The sequence below is a fragment of the Astatotilapia calliptera genome, chromosome 13, assembly GCF_964374335.1.
Source record: "Astatotilapia calliptera chromosome 13, fAstCal68.1, whole genome shotgun sequence".
NCBI lineage: Eukaryota > Metazoa > Chordata > Actinopteri > Cichliformes > Cichlidae > Astatotilapia > Astatotilapia calliptera.
This window is the reverse complement of record NC_137434.1, coordinates 12,012,513-12,033,550: the sequence shown is the minus strand read 5'-3', so window position 1 is coordinate 12,033,550 and position 21,038 is coordinate 12,012,513. Positions and strand designations below refer to the sequence as shown.

General features: G+C 39.7%; 2 protein-coding genes across 2 annotated transcripts; both read left to right on the top strand.

Annotated features, from left to right (window-relative positions):
• The first annotated feature begins 820 nt into the window (after window positions 1-820).
• Window positions 821-15,148, top strand: sft2d1 (SFT2 domain containing 1). The gene is made up of 8 exons (XM_026189878.2): window positions 821-1,031; window positions 1,610-1,696; window positions 3,480-3,562; window positions 8,901-8,982; window positions 9,259-9,294; window positions 9,383-9,441; window positions 11,997-12,026; window positions 13,981-15,148. The coding sequence occupies exons 1-8, from the start codon at window positions 966-968 to the stop codon at window positions 14,018-14,020; spliced, it is 483 nt and encodes a 160-aa protein (XP_026045663.1). The 5' UTR covers window positions 821-965; the 3' UTR covers window positions 14,021-15,148.
• A 1,216-nt stretch (window positions 15,149-16,364) lies between these two features.
• prr18 (proline rich 18) lies at window positions 16,365-19,425 on the top strand. The gene has a single exon (XM_026189876.2). The coding sequence runs from the start codon at window positions 16,722-16,724 to the stop codon at window positions 17,481-17,483; it is 762 nt and encodes a 253-aa protein (XP_026045661.1). The 5' UTR covers window positions 16,365-16,721; the 3' UTR covers window positions 17,484-19,425.
• The last annotated feature ends 1,613 nt before the right edge of the window (window positions 19,426-21,038 follow it).

The following is a 21,038-nucleotide window of genomic DNA, read 5'->3' as shown; positions in this document are numbered from 1 at the left end:
TCGTTTGGCGCCCGTTATAGGGCTGTTGCTGATAAAGGCAAGGCAACATTGTGTAGCCTTGAAACACAACCTGTTTTAAGTCGTTATACTGAAAGAGTATATTCAGTATATATTAAATTAGAAACATGGTAATGATCTAGATGGCTGTTTGAAAACTGAGCATAACAACAAGGTATTTGAAACTCCACTTGTTCAAACAAAATTTTTGATGGAGACATATCTGCGAAAAGCGTAGGATTTAATTAAAAATCAGTGTATTTTTTAAAAGTTTCCTTACTTAACTGCTCAATCAGTGAAACGTGTCGGATGATCTTTCTTTTGGGCATGGTTGAACTAATGCTAAAGTTATTGATGGACTTAATTCCAAGCACTCTTTCCACAAGATAAACCAGTGCGACGACCAAAGAAGGTCCGTTGCTTCTCTGCTGGGAAGACAGTGCCAGGTTGTTGTTTGTTTTATTTAATTGTATTTTTTGCACTGTCGTAATATCTCTACTGGGTGGCGACAAAGCAACATCATTGAGAAAAACAGTAAGAGCGCATTTTCTCAGGGAACAGACCAGAAATCCTTCGCTAATACTGGATATATTTATGTGACTGTAAATCTGTGTTTCTCGTGTTGGTTTTAAAACAAAATAATTAAACAGGATCAGAAATGTCCTTGAGGTATTACTAACCAATCAGCTACGGAGAGGCAACAGTAGCAATTCAAAGGAAGTGGCGTTAAGGAAGTCGCCTTTGAGCTGATCTGGGGTCAGTGATAGAAATGCCAGCCCCGGAAATGGTAGCAAATTGACTGCAATTAAACCGACCCCAAGTCAGTACGTACAAAGGGTAGTACACAGGAAGTCAAACTTACAACAGCTGCGATAACAGTTGTGGGTATAAACCACATAGGTTACAGTCTGAAAAAGAGAACAAGGGTCCACTTTTTTTCTGGCCAGTTCGCCAGCTAGCTCGTAGCGATGGACAAGCTTCGTCGTGTGCTAAGCGGTCGAGAAGACAACGAGGAACTGGGTCTCACTGCACAGGTAGGAACTGCTTGACAGGCTACGCTGCTAATGCTAACGGACTGTCAAGAGAACGGATAACATTCAAACGCCTAATAATAAAGCATCGCTTTCGCTGCCTGTTTAAAATTCTGAGCTAATGTTAAGATACCGTTGTCTGCATGCGATTTTATATTCACTGAGTTAGCGGCTTGTAGCAGTTAATAATGAAAAAATGCTATTTTGTGTTAGCTCCGGTTAACTAGCGTCCTCTGGCCGTTTAAAGCCAGCTGTCTTGACTTTCTGTTAGCACTTAACTTTACTGAGTCATGTGTATTTATTTGTACCTCTTTTTCACGCGTTCACGATAAGGAGGAAATAAGGTAAGGTAATGCTTTCGAAGTCAGTTTATTGGTGTTTTGTATTCTACACTTCTTTCCTGCTTTTGTTTTTTATTCTTTGCAGATTCTACTTCAGTTATGTTCTGTATTTCTTAACATATGCTAGCATAATCCCCGTTTGTGGTGTGGCCGCTGTATGATTGATTAGCAGGAAGCCCGTGGGCTTTTTCTGCAGGTCACTGGGTCTGTCTTGTGACATCCTCCCATTGTTCTCACCAGGTCCTTGATGCCAGCACTCTCAGCTACAGCACCAGGGTGAAATGGTTTGTCATCTGCTTTGCTGGAGGCATCCTGTGTTCAATACTTGTGAGTGTATTTGTCAGGCAAAATTGATGTTTTTGTGTCCTTTTTGCCTTCATACTGACCAAAGGAATGTGGAGAAGGCTTTTTTTTTTTTTTTTTTTCCTCCACTGCCGCCAAAGCGATTTCCTCTGTTACTCCAGCAGATCAGTACGATCAACTCCTACTGTCACTTATACTTAAGTAACCCACATCGGGTACATAAATCTTACTTATCAGTTTGTAGCCTTGCAGAAGAGAAGGCACTGTCAACTGTTGCTGTCAACAGTTTGAAGCCACTGCCATTTTTCGCACCCATTGTAAAATGCAGGTTTTGTTTATAGGTGGTAACATTCACAGTTACCACAATCGTTGTAGAAAATCTAGTGCCATGAAAACTCGTAATATTTAAGTCTTTAAATGCCCTTTTTTCAAAAAAAAAAATTTTTTCTAGCTGCTCACACACTGCTAGCCATCACCGTGTTTGCAGCAATAACTAAAATACACATTTACAAACCTATTGCTGCTTGTCTGATTACATAAATATCACTAAATGCAGCAGTGTCTTTCCAGAATGAATATCTATCCAGATTTTTTTTTCTTTTTCCCAGAATCTTAGCTGTTTCATTTTATTAGAAGCTTCTTACAGCTGCTCCCTTATTCACATTTGATTACCTTCCTGACGCAGCCCCAAAAAGGGGATTTGTATCTCCTCCTGATCTTAAATGTGTTAGTCTTATGTGTGAACCACCACACTGTAGAGCCACCGACTATTTTATCTTATTAAAATTATTAATCATAACTTTAGATAAGGCTGAAACCCTCACAACTTATCAAAAGAAATATATTAGTGTTTTATAATCTCTTCCTATGGCTAAACATAAGCTCTGTTTACAATTGGACTGCAGCCAGGGGTGTTTCCAGGATGTTGTTTTGTTTTGTTTTTTTTTTAATTGGGCTTCACAGGGGAGACCGAGAATGCAGCGGTGGCAATAGGGGGGCACAGGAGATTAGAATGTTTAGTTGGAAATATTTAATGAGAATCGTGTATAGAAAAAGTATTTTAGACTGTTTGCTTAAGTAAAAGATTAAAGTAATGTAATAATTCATATGATGTTCAACCAAATATATTTAAAGTACTCGGGGGGGTGGGGGGGGAATGACACTTTTTAGAATTATTTACATGATATTATTCGATTTATGATTTATGTATTGAAGCGTATATCTTTCTAATGAATACACTTGTTGATTATTTTAATTATTTATTAGTTGGTAGACTGGTACTATATAATAGTGTAATTAATCTGCAAAATAATAAATAACTGAAGCTTTAAAATGGATAGTCTGGCATAAGAATAGTAATAATCACATTCAGAATTTAGTAGAGTAAAAGCAGAAAACAGCGTAGTACTAGTAAAAGTAATTAAGTAAATATTTCAGCAGCACTAGTGCCACCCATGGCCCCTTTTAGACACACCCCTGACTGCAGCACTGGTCCAGTAGTACTAAAGTCTATTATAATCCAAACCAACCTTATGGGCTTCTAACAGTAGGGGGAGACAAACGTTTTTCAGTACAACCACAGGACAGCCACTTCTGCTCTTTTTCTTTTTTTTTTCTCTCTTTTTTTCAGCAGGATTTTTAACCGGGTTATTAACAGTTAACCCTTTAACCTGGTTAAGTTCTAGGTCTCACTTAGTAGCTATTATATCTGTTTATTTTTGCCCCCTACCCCTTGCTGAAAAATGATGATATGAATTTGTGTAGCTGAATTATTTTTTTTCTTTTTCTTTTTTAATCTCTTTACCAGGGCACAGCACTGCTGTTCCTTCCAAGTGGCTTGAAGCTCTTTGCAGTCTTTTACACACTAGGGAATATTGCAGCTCTTGCCAGGTAAGTCCAGTTTAATTTTAAGTGTTACTGGTATTGTACTGTATTATCATCAGCATTTTGTCATCAGTATGACACACTGCAAGAAAGCAACAAAAAAAAGTCATCTTAAAGGTTATATTGTCACTCATGGCTGGAGTATCTTGTCACAGTCATAATTCTTTAAGGTGTGTGTGTGTGTGTGTGTGTGTGTGTGTGTGTGTGTGTGTGTGTGTGTGTGTGTGTGTGTGTGTGTGTGTGTGATTGTCCTTGTGTTCATTCATAACCTGCTGCTCTGTGTTTGCAACACTGTGCCTGAAGAACTATGAGATGTTTTCAGCTCATAATGAATGACATTGTTACATATTGTCAGTATGAGTTATACAGTTTGATGCAACAAAGCAAGTAATCTAATCTTGGTGAAAGCATTGTCATTTATTAAAGTTGTCACGCCTGTGCAGCTCTGATAGCCATTTTTAGGTTTTCAAAATCTGAACCCAAGGATGAACTGAATAAATCTTTTGTGCTGTTGAGTATGTAAGAACGCACTTTGTACAACTTTTAGTGTTTGAAACTCAAAGACCTCTAAAGTCTTTGAGTTTCACCATCATCAGTCATGAATACAGATTTGTAGACACATTTTATTACAGCAAACTTGCGCTGTGCTTTCAGACCTCTTATCAAATTTGTACCCATTTTATTTGAATTCTATTTCTTCAGTTAATATTTACTCTCAATCCTTGAAACACTACAGAGTTTGCTGCTGAGAGTATACAAACTAAAACTATTGGGAGCAGGTCATTGGTGTGGGGCTGCCTTGTTTTTACTGATTCTTTTACCAGCATCATATTTGAAGTATAATGTAGATTCTCTGCTGATATTGTAAACGTATAAGTAGACCAGTTTAAACTTTCAATGCTTTAGTTATCAGTTTAGGAGTGAAAACCAGTACAGAAAATGTACTCAGCCATAAAATAATTGACTGGAGTTAGAATGTTTATTTTACTGCTCTGTATGCTAAATCACCAGATTAATGATTTTCTACAGCATTCATCTTTCATATTTTACTGGTGTTTACATAGATGTTCTTTATAGATTGTTAATCACCTAAAGTCTCTAGAGTGGGTGGCATTTTCTCTCGCAGAAGATTCTTAAGATCTGTGAAACACCCCTTTTAGATTGGTCAGATCCTGCCAACATCACTCCTTTCATGTGAACATGCAGGGGAAACCCTGGGTTAATTTAGTGAGTTGGAGAACTAGCTTCTTTTGACCACTTATCCTGAACGCCAATGTTAGGGTAAATGAATCCAGATAACCTGGTTATGTTGCACTCACCCAGGAATCTGAGTCCTTACTGACACTGTTATAATTATTCCTTATTTTGAGGCCATGAATATTATTCTTCTAACTGTTAAGTTAAAAAAAACTGTGGTGAAAAGCTGGAATGCATAGGAGCTGTCAGCGGAGGTCTGCAAAAGAGCTGCATCAAAGTGTTGTGCAGTTACGTAGGCAAGGTGTACATCAGGTTCTGACATAAGTTAATTCGTAGAGCTTCAGAGGGGTTTGCAGTTTACATCCTACCTACAGGATAGGATTCCCACAGAGACGAGCAGGGGCAGCATAGCTGTGTGTCTCCTCTAGAGTCTTTTTTTTTTTTTTTTTTTTTAAATAGGAGGATGTGAGTAAATGAGCTCCTTCTTTGTATAGGAGCAAACAGCTGTTTTCTTTCCTGTCACAGGGAACCAAACTTGCAAAGTGTGGTTAAAACTTTAGTTTTACTTATTCGGTACCAGTTTATAAATGGATCATCTTGGGGACCTTCACATAGTTAAGTCAAGACTTTCCAGTAGAGAGAAATCTAAACTAACCCCCTTCTTAAAAATCACCAGCAATGTAGGCGAAAAAAACTCAATATAAAGTTCAAGATTAGAAATGTATCTTTATAGATGTCACCAGATCTACAACATTTAGATTTGTATTTGTAGGTGAACTAAGGTCTAAATCTTACAGTAATGTCTTTGACTTCTTTTGACAGACACTGAACGCTTGATTTGGTGATTGTTATCAGACTGTACAGTCTCTGTTTTCAGGTATTAAATATCCAGAAGGTTAGATGCATCAAGAAACTAGGTCACCTTCTTCATAGCTCAGGTTAACAGTCCAGTGCAAAAGAGTATCATATTATTTTACAGAGCTTAACCTACTTTATAAAAACGGTATGCTGCTGGTTTCTTCTTGACGGCCACAGGTATGAAAACAGGAGGCACTATGTGCTGTGTTTTAATGACAAAAGAACACAATTATGTAACACAACAAAAGCTCAATTTAGCTTAAACTCTGATTTCAAATGTCTATTCAGTGATCTGCCAAAATCTTAACACCTAATGTGTTAAAATTACGTGATCAGTTTTACAGTCAGCGACACACTCTTTTAGGTGCCAGATCTTTTTCCCAGCATGTGCGCCAATCATTAGTGTCTTTGACACTCTGAGGAGAGGGAAAAAAAAGCCTCCCTCTCAACAGACCAGCAGAGAGAGCCTGCGTCAGCCCACATTACTCTTGTGTCTCATCTAACAGATGTGACGCTCCACGGACTCCCTCTGCCCACTCAGCTCAGCTGAGCCCAAAGCTGCGTGCCTCGTCAGTGGGGAAAGCCTTTGTCTTGTTAAATTCACTGACGTAACACATGCATCATGTAGGAGGTCTTAAGTGTTGGGAATGAAACATTTAAACTGTAATTATTGCCACATGTAGTCCAAATTTGATTTTGTTGGTCACGTTTTTCAGATGTTACTCATACTGTGCTGTATGCGGTCAGTGTATTACTCATGTTGTGGGGAACCAGTTTGTTTACAAAAGGGATCTGTCCCATTCTTGTGAATTTAGTTTGGGACTTCCCTGAGATTGTGGGGGGGCGGGGGTTGTTTTGTTTTTTTTAACCCTTCAGTATTTATACATTTGTTTGTTTTGTCAACTTTTTCTATCAACGTTTTAGGCTTGGACAGTTACATGTACTGCTTTTCCACTGCAGACACATCTCTGCCCATTTACTCTTTTCAGTGAGCAGCTGCTCATCAGTTAACAACTACAGTTGTTACTACCAAAGCCTCATAACCCCCAAAATGCAATTCAAGATGGCTGTGAAAGCAACTACATATTTATTGTATTCAGCCTCTGCTGCACTGCAGAAAATCACTGGGGAGGGGAAATGACTACTTAATGCTATGAAGGCAAATTATAATTATAATAATGATTCATAATTCGAGAGTATCTGTGGAGCATGGCCACCTGATGGGCAGTTATCTGGTTTACGTTTTGTAGTCCACTTGTTGGCAAAGTTCCATTGGCCAATTACTTACAGTGGGGCAAAAAAGTATTTAGTCAGCCACCGATTGTGCAAGTTCCCCCACCTAAAATGATGACAGAGGTCAGTAATTTGCACCAGAGGTACACTTCAACTGTGAGAGACAGAATGTGAAAAAAAAATCCATGAATCCACATGGTAGGATTTGTAAAGAATTTATTCATAAATCAGGGTGGAAAATAAGTATTTGGTCAATAACAAAAATACAACTCAATACTTTGTAACATAACCTTTGTTGGCAATAACAGAGGTCAAACGTTTACTATAGGTCTTTACCAGGTTTGCACACACAGTAGCTGGTATTTTGGCCCATTCCTCCATGCAGATCTTCTCGAGAGCAGTGATGTTTTGGGGCTGTTGCCGAGCAACACGGACTTTCAACTCCCGCCACAGATTTTCTATGGGGTTGAGGTCTGGAGACTGGCTAGGCCACTCCAGGACTTTCAAATGCTTCTTACGGAGCCACTCCTTTGTTGCCCGGGCGGTGTGTTTTGGATCATTGTCATGTTGGAAGACCCAGCCTCGTTTCATCTTCAAAGTTCTCACTGATGGAAGGAGGTTTTGGCTCAAAATCTCACGATACATGGCCCCATTCATTCTGCTCTTAACGCGGATCAGTCGTCCTGTCCCCTTGGCAGAGAAACAGCCCCATAGCATGATGTTTCCACCCCCATGCTTCACAGTAGGTATGGTGTTCTTGTGATGCAACTCAGTATTCTTCTTCCTCCAAACACGACGAGTTGAGTTTATACCAAAAAGTTCTACTTTGGTTTCATCTGACCACATGACATTCTCCCAATCCTCTGCTGTATCATCCATGTGTTCTCTGGCAAACTTCAGACGGGCCTGGACATGCACTGGCTTCAGCAGCGGAACACGTCTGGCACTGCGGGATTTGATTCCCTGCCGTTGTAGTGTGTTACTGATGGTGACCTTTGTTACTTTGGTCCCAGCTCTCTGCAGGTCATTCACCAGGTCCCCCCGTGTGGTTCTGGGATCTTTGCTCACCGTTCTCATGATCATTTTGACCCCACGGGATGTGATCTTGCGTGGAGCCCCAGATCGAGGGAGATTATCAGTGGTCTTGTATGTCTTCCATTTTCTGATGATTGCTCCCACAGTTGATTTTTTCACACCAAGCTGCTTGCCTATTGTAGATTCACTCTTCCCAGTCTGGTGCAGGTCTACAATACTTTTCCTGGTGTCCTTCGAAAGCTCTTTGGTCTTGGCCATGGCGGAGTTTGGAGTCTGACTGTTTGAGGCTGTGGACAGGTGTCTTTTATACAGATGATGAGTTCAAACAGGTGCCATTCATACAGGTAACGAGTGGGGGACAGAAAAGCGTCTTACAGAAGACGTTACAGGTCTGTGAGAGCCAGAGATTTTCCTTGTTTGAGGTGACCAAATACTTATTTTCCACCCTGATTTACGAATAAATTCTTTACAAATCCTACCATGTGAATTCATGGATTTTTTTTTCACATTCTGTCTCTCACAGTTGAAGTGTACCTCTGGTGCAAATTACTGACTTCTGTCATCATTTTAAGTGGGGGAACTTGCACAATCGGTGGCTGACTAAATACTTTTTTGCCCCACTGTATCAGCAAGCCTCAGTGAATGCAGGTATACAGTGCTTAAGGACCACACTTACATAATCAAAACAATCAGCTATCATGTGACATGAGCTATCAGTTTTTACTCATCTGTAGTTGTAATTGTTGACCAAACTGGAAGTCTTAAAGTAGAGTGGTTAAACTGGAAGTCCTGATAAACTGACGCTGCCTTTGGAGGCAAATGCAGATGAGCCAGTGTGACTGTTGCAGTGGAAGGCTTGAAACTGAGCTTTTTGTTTGTTTTCTTAGCTTAAACTTCTATATTGTTCAAAAGTGATGCGTTGAGGGTGTGAAGTTTTTCCTCTGCTTGTTTGACAACCACAGCTATAACAGACCTGTTTACTGAGCTTAATCCATCTACTTTTTTTATTGTTCTCCCAAAGCACCTGCTTCCTAATGGGACCACTAAAACAGTTGAAGCGCATGTTTGAACCAACACGACTGATAGCAACCATTGTTGTGCTGGTAAATACTGTGTTTTACTATTTTGACTTAGATTATGCAAGGCACTGCACTTCCACTTACAGTAGTTGGTGGTTTATGAGTAACGTAACTTAACAACACATTTCACCTTGACAGTGTGGATGTTTTCTTGAGTAACATTTAAATGTTTTTGGGGTTTTGTTTGTTTTTTACGTTGTTTTTCTGATAGGTTGAAAATAAATAGAGAGAAATTAAAACTGAACTTTGTACAAGCAAGCAAAAAGTTTATGCAAGCTGATTTCTCCGTTCTTCTTACAGCTCTGCCTGGTCTTAACGCTTTGTTCAGTGTTTTGGGTAAGTATGTTTCAATACAAACAAATCAGTTTGCAGTTATTAATTTAAAGTAGTGTTATTAAAATTGTTTTTTTTATTGTCTTTACAGTGGGGTAAAAAGGGACTGGCCATAATCTTCTGTATTCTGCAGTTTCTGGCAATGACGTGGTAAGGATGACTTAGTAGTCTAAACCATTTCAGTACAGTTTGTTCATTATTCACACCTACAGTGATCAGCCTCAGACCACTGACACTTGCAATGAATAACTCATTAACATCCAACAGTTTGCTTAGAAACCCTAGCTCTTATTTTATGTTATACTTATGTTGAAATCGCAACATAAGTTTATTTTATAGTATTTGTAGATACATCTGTAAGTGAGCCACATATTTGGCTAAAAGTGTAAAGGCGAATACACTTAATTTTAGCCAAGCTATACTGGATTTTATTGTTCAGGGCAAAATGATAGCAAGCACAATCCAAGTATATTGATTAAATTGGTTTACCCTAGTTTGCCAGAGCAGACAGTGACATCTGTTTGAAATGCAGGTTACAATTAAAGGTGTTGTAATAAGACTGATGGGCAAGAGGCCATGCCTGATTGTAGGTCAGCGTATGTTTGCCCTGTAAAGAAGAAGGCAGGATCGTGTAGTGCTATTTAGCTGTGGGGTTTGGGCAGACAGGCATGGATTGTTTACACACAACACGAAGTGGCTGCCAGCTCTCTGTGGAGTCATTACTATAATGAAAACTACATGTGAACAGTCCAGGGAGAATACATGGCACCTATTAGTCCTTAATTAGTTATCTGTTCTTATGCTACGTGTGTAACACAAAGAGCTAAACAACCCATCTTTCACTTATAAGTTATAGTGTTTTAAAAACTGTGACTTTATAATGTCTATTTACAACGTCCACAATTTCTTTTGTAACTGCATGTCCTTTACTCAAATGTTTTAAAGCAGTTTTTTTTTTCTTCTTCTTTTTAGTTCCTTTTTACATTTAAAATCTTCATAAGTCATGAATCTTTTTCGTCTGAGGGTAATGTTATTTTTACTAGAGCATTTTATAATATTTGGCCTTTTTAGTTTGCAGAGCTTAAAAGAAGTTTTCAGTAATTTTGCAAACGGATGAATTAAGTTTTTTAGCCTGTTGTTAAATTGACTTAAATGTATATCAAATGTATATCAAGCTTACAAGCTATTTGAGCTTTTATTTGACATCCACACAGTCAGTGGAATTAAGCTTAACCTTAGTCGTGAATGAATGATATGGATTAGCCTGTCAGTAATTTGTACGTTCACTTATTTGAACATATTTGCACAGCAGTAACAAAAGACAGTGTGTGTGACTGCATGGAAAAACAAGCCAGTAGGAACTATGGAGGAAGGGAATAGCCTGTGTCAGCCTTACAATCACACTGCTTTTACACCTACATGTCGTACATTCATTTCCGCTCTGCCTGCGTTCTCAAAGGCATCACCATGGAAACCACAAGTCACACATCCAGAACTCATTCTTAACAGACTGGGGGCATAGTGCACTCCCACGCAGCCACTCAGACGTCTGTGCGAAGGTGGTTCCGTAATAAGACGTCGCCACTGACCCGCACAGATGGGGTCAAAGTCCAGTCCTTGGGCTGAATTCTGTGAAATGACCATATGATCCTCAACCACAACTGACTGTCACAAGCTCAGGATAGTTACAATGGTTTTGTTATTAAACATCCTTCTTTGCTCTAACTAAATTAAGATAGTCAGAAGATTCACGTGTAAAAGTGTGTTACACTGCTTGTTATATTTGTTACAGCTCTGCTTAAGACAGATGGGGATTCTTGTCGTTATGCTTGTCGGTATGCTCATGTTTGCGCTCTAGTTGATTATTTAACAGTGTCAGTGCATTCCTCACATATTTAAAATACATCACTGGTTTCATCAGGAATCTATTAAGCTGAACCTTAGCCGTGATCATTTCCTGGATAGGGTTCTGTGTTTGTTTCAGAAGTGTGCCTGGTACCTTTCTGTCCACAATTATTTGTACAAAGATTACAGTATGTCCAATTAATGTCCAATTACATTTTGTTAATCACTGCTAAGTGATTTTTTTTGTCTGTCCCATTTGGTTCTTTTGCAATCAGAATTGTTGTCTAAAGGCAAAGAAAGATGCCCAACGGATTTACTTTACCAAATGGACCATCCCAGCCTTGCCTTATTGGTCTATTTGATTCACCTTTGCTTTGATTGTTTATTTTATTTTCATTTGCTGAACACGGCACAGACTTGACTGGGGAAAAGAAAAGAGAGAAAGAAAGGGGGAAAGGAAAAGAGCGGGGAAGAGGGACTGTGATAAAACTGCTAAGTGATATAAAAGAACCTTTGTCATAAGCATTATCGTATCAGATTTCAGTTCCTGGAAAGATTTAAAAAGGGATTTACAGGACAACTAGTTCAACGTATTTTGTTGTAGTGGCCTTAAATAATAAAATAAATGTAAACATTGAATCAAATTTAAAATGAGTTAAGGGACACATTCATTCATTCTTCATCAGTAGGTGAATACTAATGCAAAGGACTTTAAATACAGGTAATCTGCTTAAACTGGTACATGACATGCACAGTTCATTCGTAATTAGTATCTTCTTCTACAATCAATATCTGTCCTAAAAATATCCCACCATCACCAGTATTTTCCCTCATCCTTTTGTGTGTTTCTTCTCTTTCAGGTATAGCATCTCTTATATTCCATTTGCCAGGTAAGATGACAGGATTATACTTTGCAAGCTTTGCCTTGATATATGGATATGTGCTCGTACTCTCTGGCGTGCATGACCCTTCAATGAAAACATGTTTTGTTTTTTTTGTTTTTTATTTACGTCTTTCTCTTGTTTGCGTCCACCATATGGCTCTAATCCCCCAGTACGATCAGTGTAGGCTCTTGGTGTCAAACAAATGGCAGCCTGTTGTTTTCACACCCTCCATGCTTTAGTGCTGTGACATCATTGCTAAATCCATAATATCAAAATTAAGTAGCTTTTTTTTTTTTTTTTCTAAATGAAATAATGCTCTTTGAATCTGATTTGCCAAAAATATTTTCCTTAATGTAGCTTTTACGTTGCATATAATGAGCTTGTGTTAAGCTTTACAGGGTTAAGGCACAATGCAAATTTTTGATTAGATCTGGCTAAGCTGTGCTGCATCAAAGACAAAAAGCCTGCAGTGTCATAAGTCGTTGTCACAGGTGTCTTAATGTTTTGCAGCTTTTCTGTAAAAGCAAAAAAATTCTCCACTGTACCAAAAGTGTTCACTTTGGTGCCATATGCTGTACCACCTCAGTGCTTTACCTCCAGGCCAGGCATGAGGTGTGATGTTGTTTTGTCAGTTCAGATGTAAGTTGGGTTATAGCTCATTTGGTCCAGAGCCCCCATGCAGCCCCCACCCACTAAGTATCTTGTGTGTTTGGGCGACCCTATAATCCATCCTGACAGCTGAGGGACGTCCTTTTAACAACCTCAAGCTCCCCCTCCCCCAGCCCAAAAGCTAACAACAAAACGAGGCCTAGACAAAGACCTTTTCCCATGTCACTCCCCAAAAAACAAATTCCTGTAGAGGAATGCAAATTTTATGGCCGGGCTTTGTTTCTTTTTTGGGCTTGATACTAAAATGCTGCCAATCAGCTGCTTCTTTGTTACTGCTGCGTTTCTTATGTTATTTGTCAACACATTTGTGTTCTGTCTCCTTAAGCCTCTTACTTTAATCCATTTTTCATTTAATTCAGACTTGATTGCTTCGGCCTCTGTTGTTTTAAGTTGTGAGATCAAAATATGCAGAAACGATTTTATGGGGTGACACAATGCTATAGTACTTCCCATCCCTGTCTGTGTTCCAACAGTCTCCGATACCTGGCTGGCCACTGCCATAACACATGGCCAGTGGACTTGATCCTTTAATGTATTTTACCTTGTTTCCTATTTATATCCCCTCACACATGCAGAGAGAGATACTAAAACCTGCTGCCTGTGCACGTCCCACACCACTTTAAGGCTGCTTTTGGCTCAGACATCTAATCAGAAATTGGGGAAAGCCCTTGAGACTGATAATTTATTTATGCAGTGGAAATGACAATAAGCTTTAAGTGATATATTTTTAAAAATACAGAGGTTGGTTTGTTTGTTTTTTAGGGGTTTTTTTTAAGTTCTTTTTTTTTTTTTTTTTGATAAAAACCAAAGCATTTAAGGAAGCAACCCTTCTCTCCAGCGGCCTCCCCTCCTCCCTGTCAGACTGCTCATGATCCCCCTTGTTCTTTTAACCTTGACTGGTTTCGCACCTCCTCCTTCCAATTTCGAACGTGTCTGCAGGCAAAGTCTGCATAGCAACCACTGATGGCAAGAACAAACTGTGTGAAGCGAAATAGAGTAGGCAACGATCTGTGGTCGCCATGGTGATGGATTGCATTGCATCATCCTTCAACTTGGTGTACCTGGGGAAAAAAAGAAAAGGAAGACCCCCATCATTCTGAGCATGTGGTCCCTCCCCGCCAAAACACGCTCACTTATTCATGATGAGCCCCACCCAGATCATTGTAAAAATGGACTCATTGTTGCTTTTAATTTTGTACGCATGGCAGAATTTTGTCTTTGCTATATTTAGTTTTTCCTTTCATTTCTTAATTGCCTTTTTTCTGTTTCTCTCTTTTATTTGTTTTGACAGGGATGCTGTGATCAAGTGCTTCACGACCTGTCTGAGTTAGGACTCCAAAGTCTACAGTTTCCTATCAAGACTGGTCCTAATATGCAAACTGCGAACAAGAGGCTTTGTAAAATATACATGATTCTGTATATACATTATATTTCCAAATTTTTATTATGGCTTTCATACTGTGAAGTCTTGCTTTTTAAGTGTAGCTAAAGGTCTATAACTATCACCAGATAATAGGTATCAGTCTTTTGCTTTTGACATGAGTAATGGGTGCCTTTAATGGTTAATATATTTAAAAATATTTTCTGAGTGTATTTATGCCATTTAAGTGCAGAAACTGATGTTGAGTCTGGTATGTGGTCAAATACAACAAAAGTGCCTTCTGATTATATGCAGCAGGAAGAAACCAGTTCAAATTTAAGTCGGGTTCTATATTTGCATTTTGAGCAGTATACAAATTAATTGTCATCTGGCTTCCTACATGCAAACGTTGTCAGAGCATTATCTCTCTCTCTGTGTGTGTGTGTGTGTGTGTGTGTGTGTGTGTGCGTGCGCGCAAAGAGGCTCTGAGATGCTATTCCATGTTGCTGTTTTCCCCTTGGCAATTGTGTCACTGCTTCACTGATAATGCCTGAAATATGATTTTTTTTTTTTCTTTTTTCTTTTTTTTTTTTTCTACAGCTAAACAGAATTTAAAAAGCACTCAATCTTCAGTGCATCATGTGAAATCATGTTAAAAATGCTTCTCCTTTTTAGGTTGATTTCCTGCCAGATGTAGCAGTGACCCAGTTAATTACGCTTTTCTGAGCATTGTGATTTTTACGTGACCTAATAACCCAATATAGCTGGCATCATGTTCCCCTATACCGCTTCAGCGTGATGGTGTAGCCTTTGAGGATGTGGTTGTCATGACAACCTCCTCCAGAACACTCATAACCTTTTCCTACCCCCATTTGTGGTGCAGATGTTCACATCCTACTAACAAAGGTCTTTCTGCTTTTTAGAGCTCCTTGGGCCAGCAGTCTTGATCCCTTTGCATTTTTTTGCATTTAAACTAAAATGTGTTTTTCTACGTAATAAGAGCACAGCTCAAGTTGTTTAGTTTTTTTTTTTTTTTGTTTTTTGTTTTTTTTTCTTAATTGCTTTATCAGATTAAATAATTCCTTTTCTTTTCTTGCTACGCTTATGGGTTTTGTTTTGTTTTTTGGGGGGTAGACACTTGTATTTTTGTTGGATTACCATGGGCGAAATCTCCCCTCAGTACTTATTGTTATCGGACTTGGCAGAGACGCAGCAAATCCCTCTCGAAGTAATCTTGGGGGGGATAAAATAATTCTTTGAAATGAGTTTGTCGTCTTTGTTTTTTCTGATTGGTTTTCCATAGCAGCCATTTTTGGATTACACCAAAGTTTGAAGATGAATGGGAAGAACCCTGACCCCAGCAATCTGTTAGCGTCCCAACTGTTTCCCCTTCAGTACATTTAATCTGTTGTTATGTCAGAGAGAACGGCGATCATGCCTCGGCGAGCACTGAAATTAAACAAGTCTGTGTGTCTTCTTTAGCTTAATGATCTAAGTCTTCTTGCAGAGATGAATAAATAACTTGGCCTGTGTTGTGGTGGGAGTTGCTGTCCCAGTTATTGATTCTAAGTGTCTGAAGACTGTTAATTTTCAAAAAGCATTAAACACACATGCATTTTAGATGTAGTTTTATTTCCCCATCCCCAGAGCAACTGCATCTGATGCATGACTTAAAGCCAAGATGTTTCACGAACCATAAAATATGCAGGCAATATAAAATCGTTTAATAACTACAGATTAGCAAAAGGGCTCATTGATTTCTGCCTGGCAGAAAGTGCAGATAGAAGGACAAAGAAAAATCCATATTGCAGATTATTTGTGTATCCTATGAGATGCTATTTCATAGTCTACATGGCTAGAGTAACAAAAGTGACTGTCAATACACATCAGATAATTGACATTTGAGATCATATTTACTGAAAGGATACAAGGAAACTGCATGCCATTGTTCCTGTGACATGTTCAAGGACACACTGATCTGAGCACCAAGGACTAAACTCATGATTATGACCATAAGTTCTCTTTCTTTTCATCCAAGTATGTTTTGGCAGTGCAAATAAATTACAGAGTATTGATACTTTTGAAGTTGTTGAACTTTTTGAGTTTTGTATTTCGAATAAAGATGTTATGGGCTAAAAATGTTATAAGAAGTCGTTTTTTTTCGGCTTTATAATTCTTTTTTACTGGGTTGAAATTTAGTTCTTTAACGGCATCACTTTTGTGAAAAACATTCAATGATGACTCATAGTTTTCAGGCTCATTATGTCCTGAAAAGCTTATGATGGGTACGATAATGCACGAGAAATGGATCCAGTAACTGGAAAGCAGCAGAGAGGCGCTGTGACAGGCGATGAGGGGAACTCTGGGTGGATGTGGCTCATCGTTTGAGGAAGTTGTTGAAAATTATGAAATGACATCATCAGTTTTTTCACGGCTTTGTTTGGCGCTTCTTGCCACGCCTTCCTGCCGGCTCCTGCATAAAGCGGCCGGGCTGCCTTGTGTGAACCAGTTGAACTCCAGTCAGCGCGGACAACAGGTGCAACGCAACCCCCTCCACCTTGTCTGTTGGATTATGCCCGCAGAGCGCCGGTCGTCGCTTTACGCAGGGCTTCCTCTTCTGCACTCAGAATAATTTGCACGCTTTTATATCCTGACCACTTCCAGACACAACGATGCCTTTTCCACCCATCAGCCTCCACCAGCGGATCTCATCGCCTGGCAGGGAACTATTCGGGAAAAAGAAAGCCAACGGAGTGCCTCCTGAGCAAACCAGCAAATCCTGCGGAGAGAGAGGGGGGTCGGATAAGGAGAAACAACCCACATCTTGGGCATCGGCGAATTTAAGGAACTTGGGGCGAAAACCCCAGCAGGACAAAAATAAAAGCCCCACTCAGAAGCCCGGTGCCGGGCAAGAGACCCAGGGAAAGTCTTCGTGGTTGATGGTGCCGAAACCTCAGGATTCATCTGAAGGAGTCAGGCGCTCCAGCTCCATGGACTCCACGAGACAACTCAGTGGAAAAGAGGAAGGGAAGAAGGAAATTCAATTTACACTCAGTCTCACCCCCGAAGCCATTCTTGTCATCCAAAAACGGAATCTAGAAAAACAAATGATGGCAAAGCAACAAAAGTGTTGCGCCGGCACCGATTTTCGGCACCGGCGAGTTTTTCCATCCAAAAAGACGCACGGGGGGTCCAAGGGCTGCGCGCCGGCCGCCAAAGCAGAGAGCGCGGAGCAGGACATCACCGCCATCGTTAAAATATCTCTGCTGAATGACCAATACAAGTACGATGATGTGGAGTATGAAGACGAGGACGGGGATGTGGATGAGACTGTTGTAAGGAAATGCAAAGAGTGGCTAAAAGGGGTCGAAAATGCCGCTGCTTTGGGAAAAGTCGACAAACTTTCCGCACTTCCGCACCTCAAAGGCTGCTGACACCTGGCTTTGATGTCTTGTTGTTAAGCCGGGACTCTCAGTGTGATGGACTCGTGAACAATGTGCAATTGGTGTAGATCTGTTGCAAAGGCATCCTGAATTTTAATGTTCTCAAGTAAACGTTAAAGGGAGGAAATCCACGTGTCTTCAGATGAATGTCAGTTTGTTAAAGAAATATATATTAAAAAAAATAGATGTCAATACCTTTAAAAAAAAAAAGTCAATTAATTAAGAAAACGAATGAAATGAGGAAATTCCATTGAAATCATAAAAAGTCAAGAGGGAATCATTTACATTCCCCATCAAAAACAGGATTTTAAAAGTATCCAGCAGTGCTTAGGGCTCGCAGGGATATTTGCTTTGGGAGTTTGATGCCTGTTCATTATTTTATTTCTTTCAGTTTTAGTTAAATACCTTTAAATTCTCGTCCTTTGCACGTGGTTTCTATTTTTCAGTGAGGCGCCTGTGGATTGGCAGAGGGGTCTGCTCCTTTGTGTGGGAGAACAATAAACTGTCAACAACAGAGCTCTTTGCCTCTGCTCCTAAAAACCAAATTGAATTGTTTATTTTTCCTCTCATAAGAGGGTTATATCCTTTGCAGGGATTTACTAGTGGTGTACAGTATGTAATGTTTACTAAATATTTGTACTGTCACATATCTTTTCAGCTCATTAATTTAAGCAAATTCTAAGTAAAAATATTTTATTTTTTTAATTATGCAACTGTCTCGATCCTTTTAAATCTTAAAAAAGCCGTATTGTGCTGTGCCTCTTAATTTAAAAAAAAAACAACTAATTTGCAGTCATTTAGATTTCTTTTACACTTCTGGCCAGTTTTCAGACAAGCGTTTTAAAGGCTCTTTGTTGCCACTGTAGCTACCTGAGGCCATTTGGGCATTAGTGTTCTAAGCGTCTTAGATTTCCTGTTAAGCAGGGTTCACAAGTGTACTGTAGGGCCCAGGTGCATGACCCCTTTAGGAAATTACCTCCAGACTACCTTACGTATCACACTGGTATTAAAATTTGGTGAAAAGCCACATCTACAGGACTTGCTGCAAAGTAGCTCTAGTTTGAAGTGAACTATACTGAAAGTATGCTGCTCGGGTAGTCGTCCAGGTCAGGGGGACAGAATATGGCTGTTTTAAGAAGGAAAAAATAAAAATAAATAAACCACACATTGGAGTCGCAGATCATTTAAGCCATAAAAAATGGCTTATGCTTTTGTTTTTTTTAGAGTCACACCTGCCCACAGTGCATTGTATTGATCATTAAACTAACATTCAAATGCAAACCTCAGAACACAAATTCAGTTTCTATGCACGGCCAAATACATATTTGAAATTCCTCTGTATGGAGATTCTCATTTGCAGCATTGTGTTCTGTAACTTGGTAACCAGACTTTTACTCTGTGTGCGGTACATTTTGAACTCTATTACATTTCAGACAGAGGAGTGTTGTAAGTTTAAGACACGACAGCTTGTTTGGAGGGCTCACACACCAACAACTGGTAAGGCATTTTAAAACATATACCTCCGCTCGTAACCTCAGGTAATGCTGTTGTTTGGCAGACGTTTTATTAATGGAAAAACTCAGATTTTTTTAGTGTATTGCCTCTTCTCAGTAAACACTATCTTGGCAATAGAGTTGCCATAAAACTGGAGTGCAAAGACCTGATTCAATCAAGCGCTCTTTCCTCTATTGCAGATGTATTACCAGTTGGGGACAGGTGTTTCATATGACACACTCATCAGTTGTTTTCTTCTTAAAGGTGTTTCATTCAGGAATGGATTCAAGCCTGCAGCAAATAATCAAGTGTCAAATACATGTCCGGCCATAACTCTGTAAATGTCATTGTACAGTGTGTAACACCACAGACTTTCTCCACTGTGTCATCTGGATAAACAAGCAAAGCTTCTACAATAAAGCGTTTTCTCCTGAATAGATTTTCTCGTTCAGTCTCACAAGTGATTTGGTTGTTGAGTGCTGAGATCATGGGTGAGCCATTACAGCGTGTACCAAGACTCGTTTGGTTCTCCATGGTTCCTGTAGTGATATTATCAACTGGCTTAGTGACCAAAAGTTGTGTAATCCTCTTCTATTGTCTAATTTCTATTGCGGTCTTGTTTGTGTGTGTGTCTCTGGTATTCATTACTGGCTCATATGGGCCTGAAAGCCAAGCTATTCATGAGTGAGTCTGTCCTGGGGGTAAGAACTGCATCATTATGTGTGAAGTAGCTAAAATGCTTGTTGTCAATAGGAAAAGTGCAATTTGAAGGATTGGGGGCAGTTGCAATGGGCGGCTTGGATAAAAGTGGAAACTTTATCTTTAAACCGCCCTTCAAGCCCTTTTGTTTTCATCTGGGTTGTGAAATCCAGACCAAGCTGGACTTTTTTTCCACCTTTTGCCGCAAACTATTTGTTTACACAAGAATCTATCCAATCCAAGTGACACTTCTGTTTCTAGATTAGGAGGGGGGGGAAAAGGGGAAAAAAAGAAAGGCTGCGGGCTTTCTGTTCACCACACTGTACTGTGATCACTGTGTGGGAGAGTGGCGCGGGACAGCAGGGCAGCTTCATTATCCTCCCCTGATTTATAGTGGCAGGGAGCACAGATGGATGCAGCCTTCACTCTGTCACTGACACTTTGCACACAGCAAAGAGAGCAGAGAACTGCAGGTCCCTTAGCTGTGCCGCGATAGCATCACTGTGGCAACGGAACTGATAAATCCCGTGTTTCCAGCAGCTTTTGTGAGGAAGGACAAACCAGACATTTCCTGAACTGAGTCGGCCAATAAACTTTAGTGTTGTGGTCATCCAGGGTGAACCCCTCAAGACTGAGGCCTCAGGCTGCCAGAAACAAGGCAGCCTGAAAAAGAAGGCTTTGATCTGAGAGTGCTGTCCTCCCACAAAAGCTAAAAGATGTTTTTTTCTTCGTTTAGGGATTATATGAGTGAGAGTAATCTCCTTTGGCATGTGTTGTATAACTAATAATGAGGACACCAGGGGAATGAAGAATATATGTGGGCATGTTTTCATGGTTTTTCCCACCTCAGGACAGAGTTACAATGACAAATACATGCAACACAAAGGGGGAACATAAACGTTGTATAAAAAGGCACAAACCTAAGCTGTCAATACAGAGCAGCATGCATGCTATCACTCCCATAAGGTTTGCGTTCCTTTTTTGCTTTTTATAACACCTACCACATCCTGTGCTCCTTCTTTGGTTTCACATTTTCTTTTTGCACTTTTACCAGATTTAGTGCATTTGAATTAAGGTGTATTATTAGAAATCTGTCCACAAACCTTCCCTGTGCAGCATCTACTAGGAACCATTCATTATCTGGATTAAGGAAAGGACACTGCTGCCTGATGATATGCTCAGAGTTATCTAGAGCCACACTGAAGATCAGGGAATAGGATGAAGGCTTAGTGGGAGTGAAGGTGGGCATATTCCTGCAGCATATGGTCTTGTTTCTTTTTATTTACTTATTGGCTGCGCATTGCAAGAACACAATGTCAGGATGTTGTGTGGGAAGATGCTCTTGGCAAACGA

Bases quoted from the DNA above. Each gene is read 5' to 3' on its own strand.
- sft2d1 (XM_026189878.2), top strand. From the start codon at position 966: ATGGACAAGCTTCGTCGTGTGCTAAGCGGTCGAGAAGACAACGAGGAA. The intron at 1,697-3,479 runs GTGAGTGTATTT...TCTCTTTACCAG, and splicing joins GCATCCTGTGTTCAATACTT to GGCACAGCACTGCTGTTCCT. The intron at 12,027-13,980 runs GTAAGATGACAG...TTGTTTTGACAG, and splicing joins TCTTATATTCCATTTGCCAG to GGATGCTGTGATCAAGTGCT.
- prr18 (XM_026189876.2), top strand. From the start codon at position 16,722: ATGCCTTTTCCACCCATCAGCCTCCACCAGCGGATCTCATCGCCTGGC.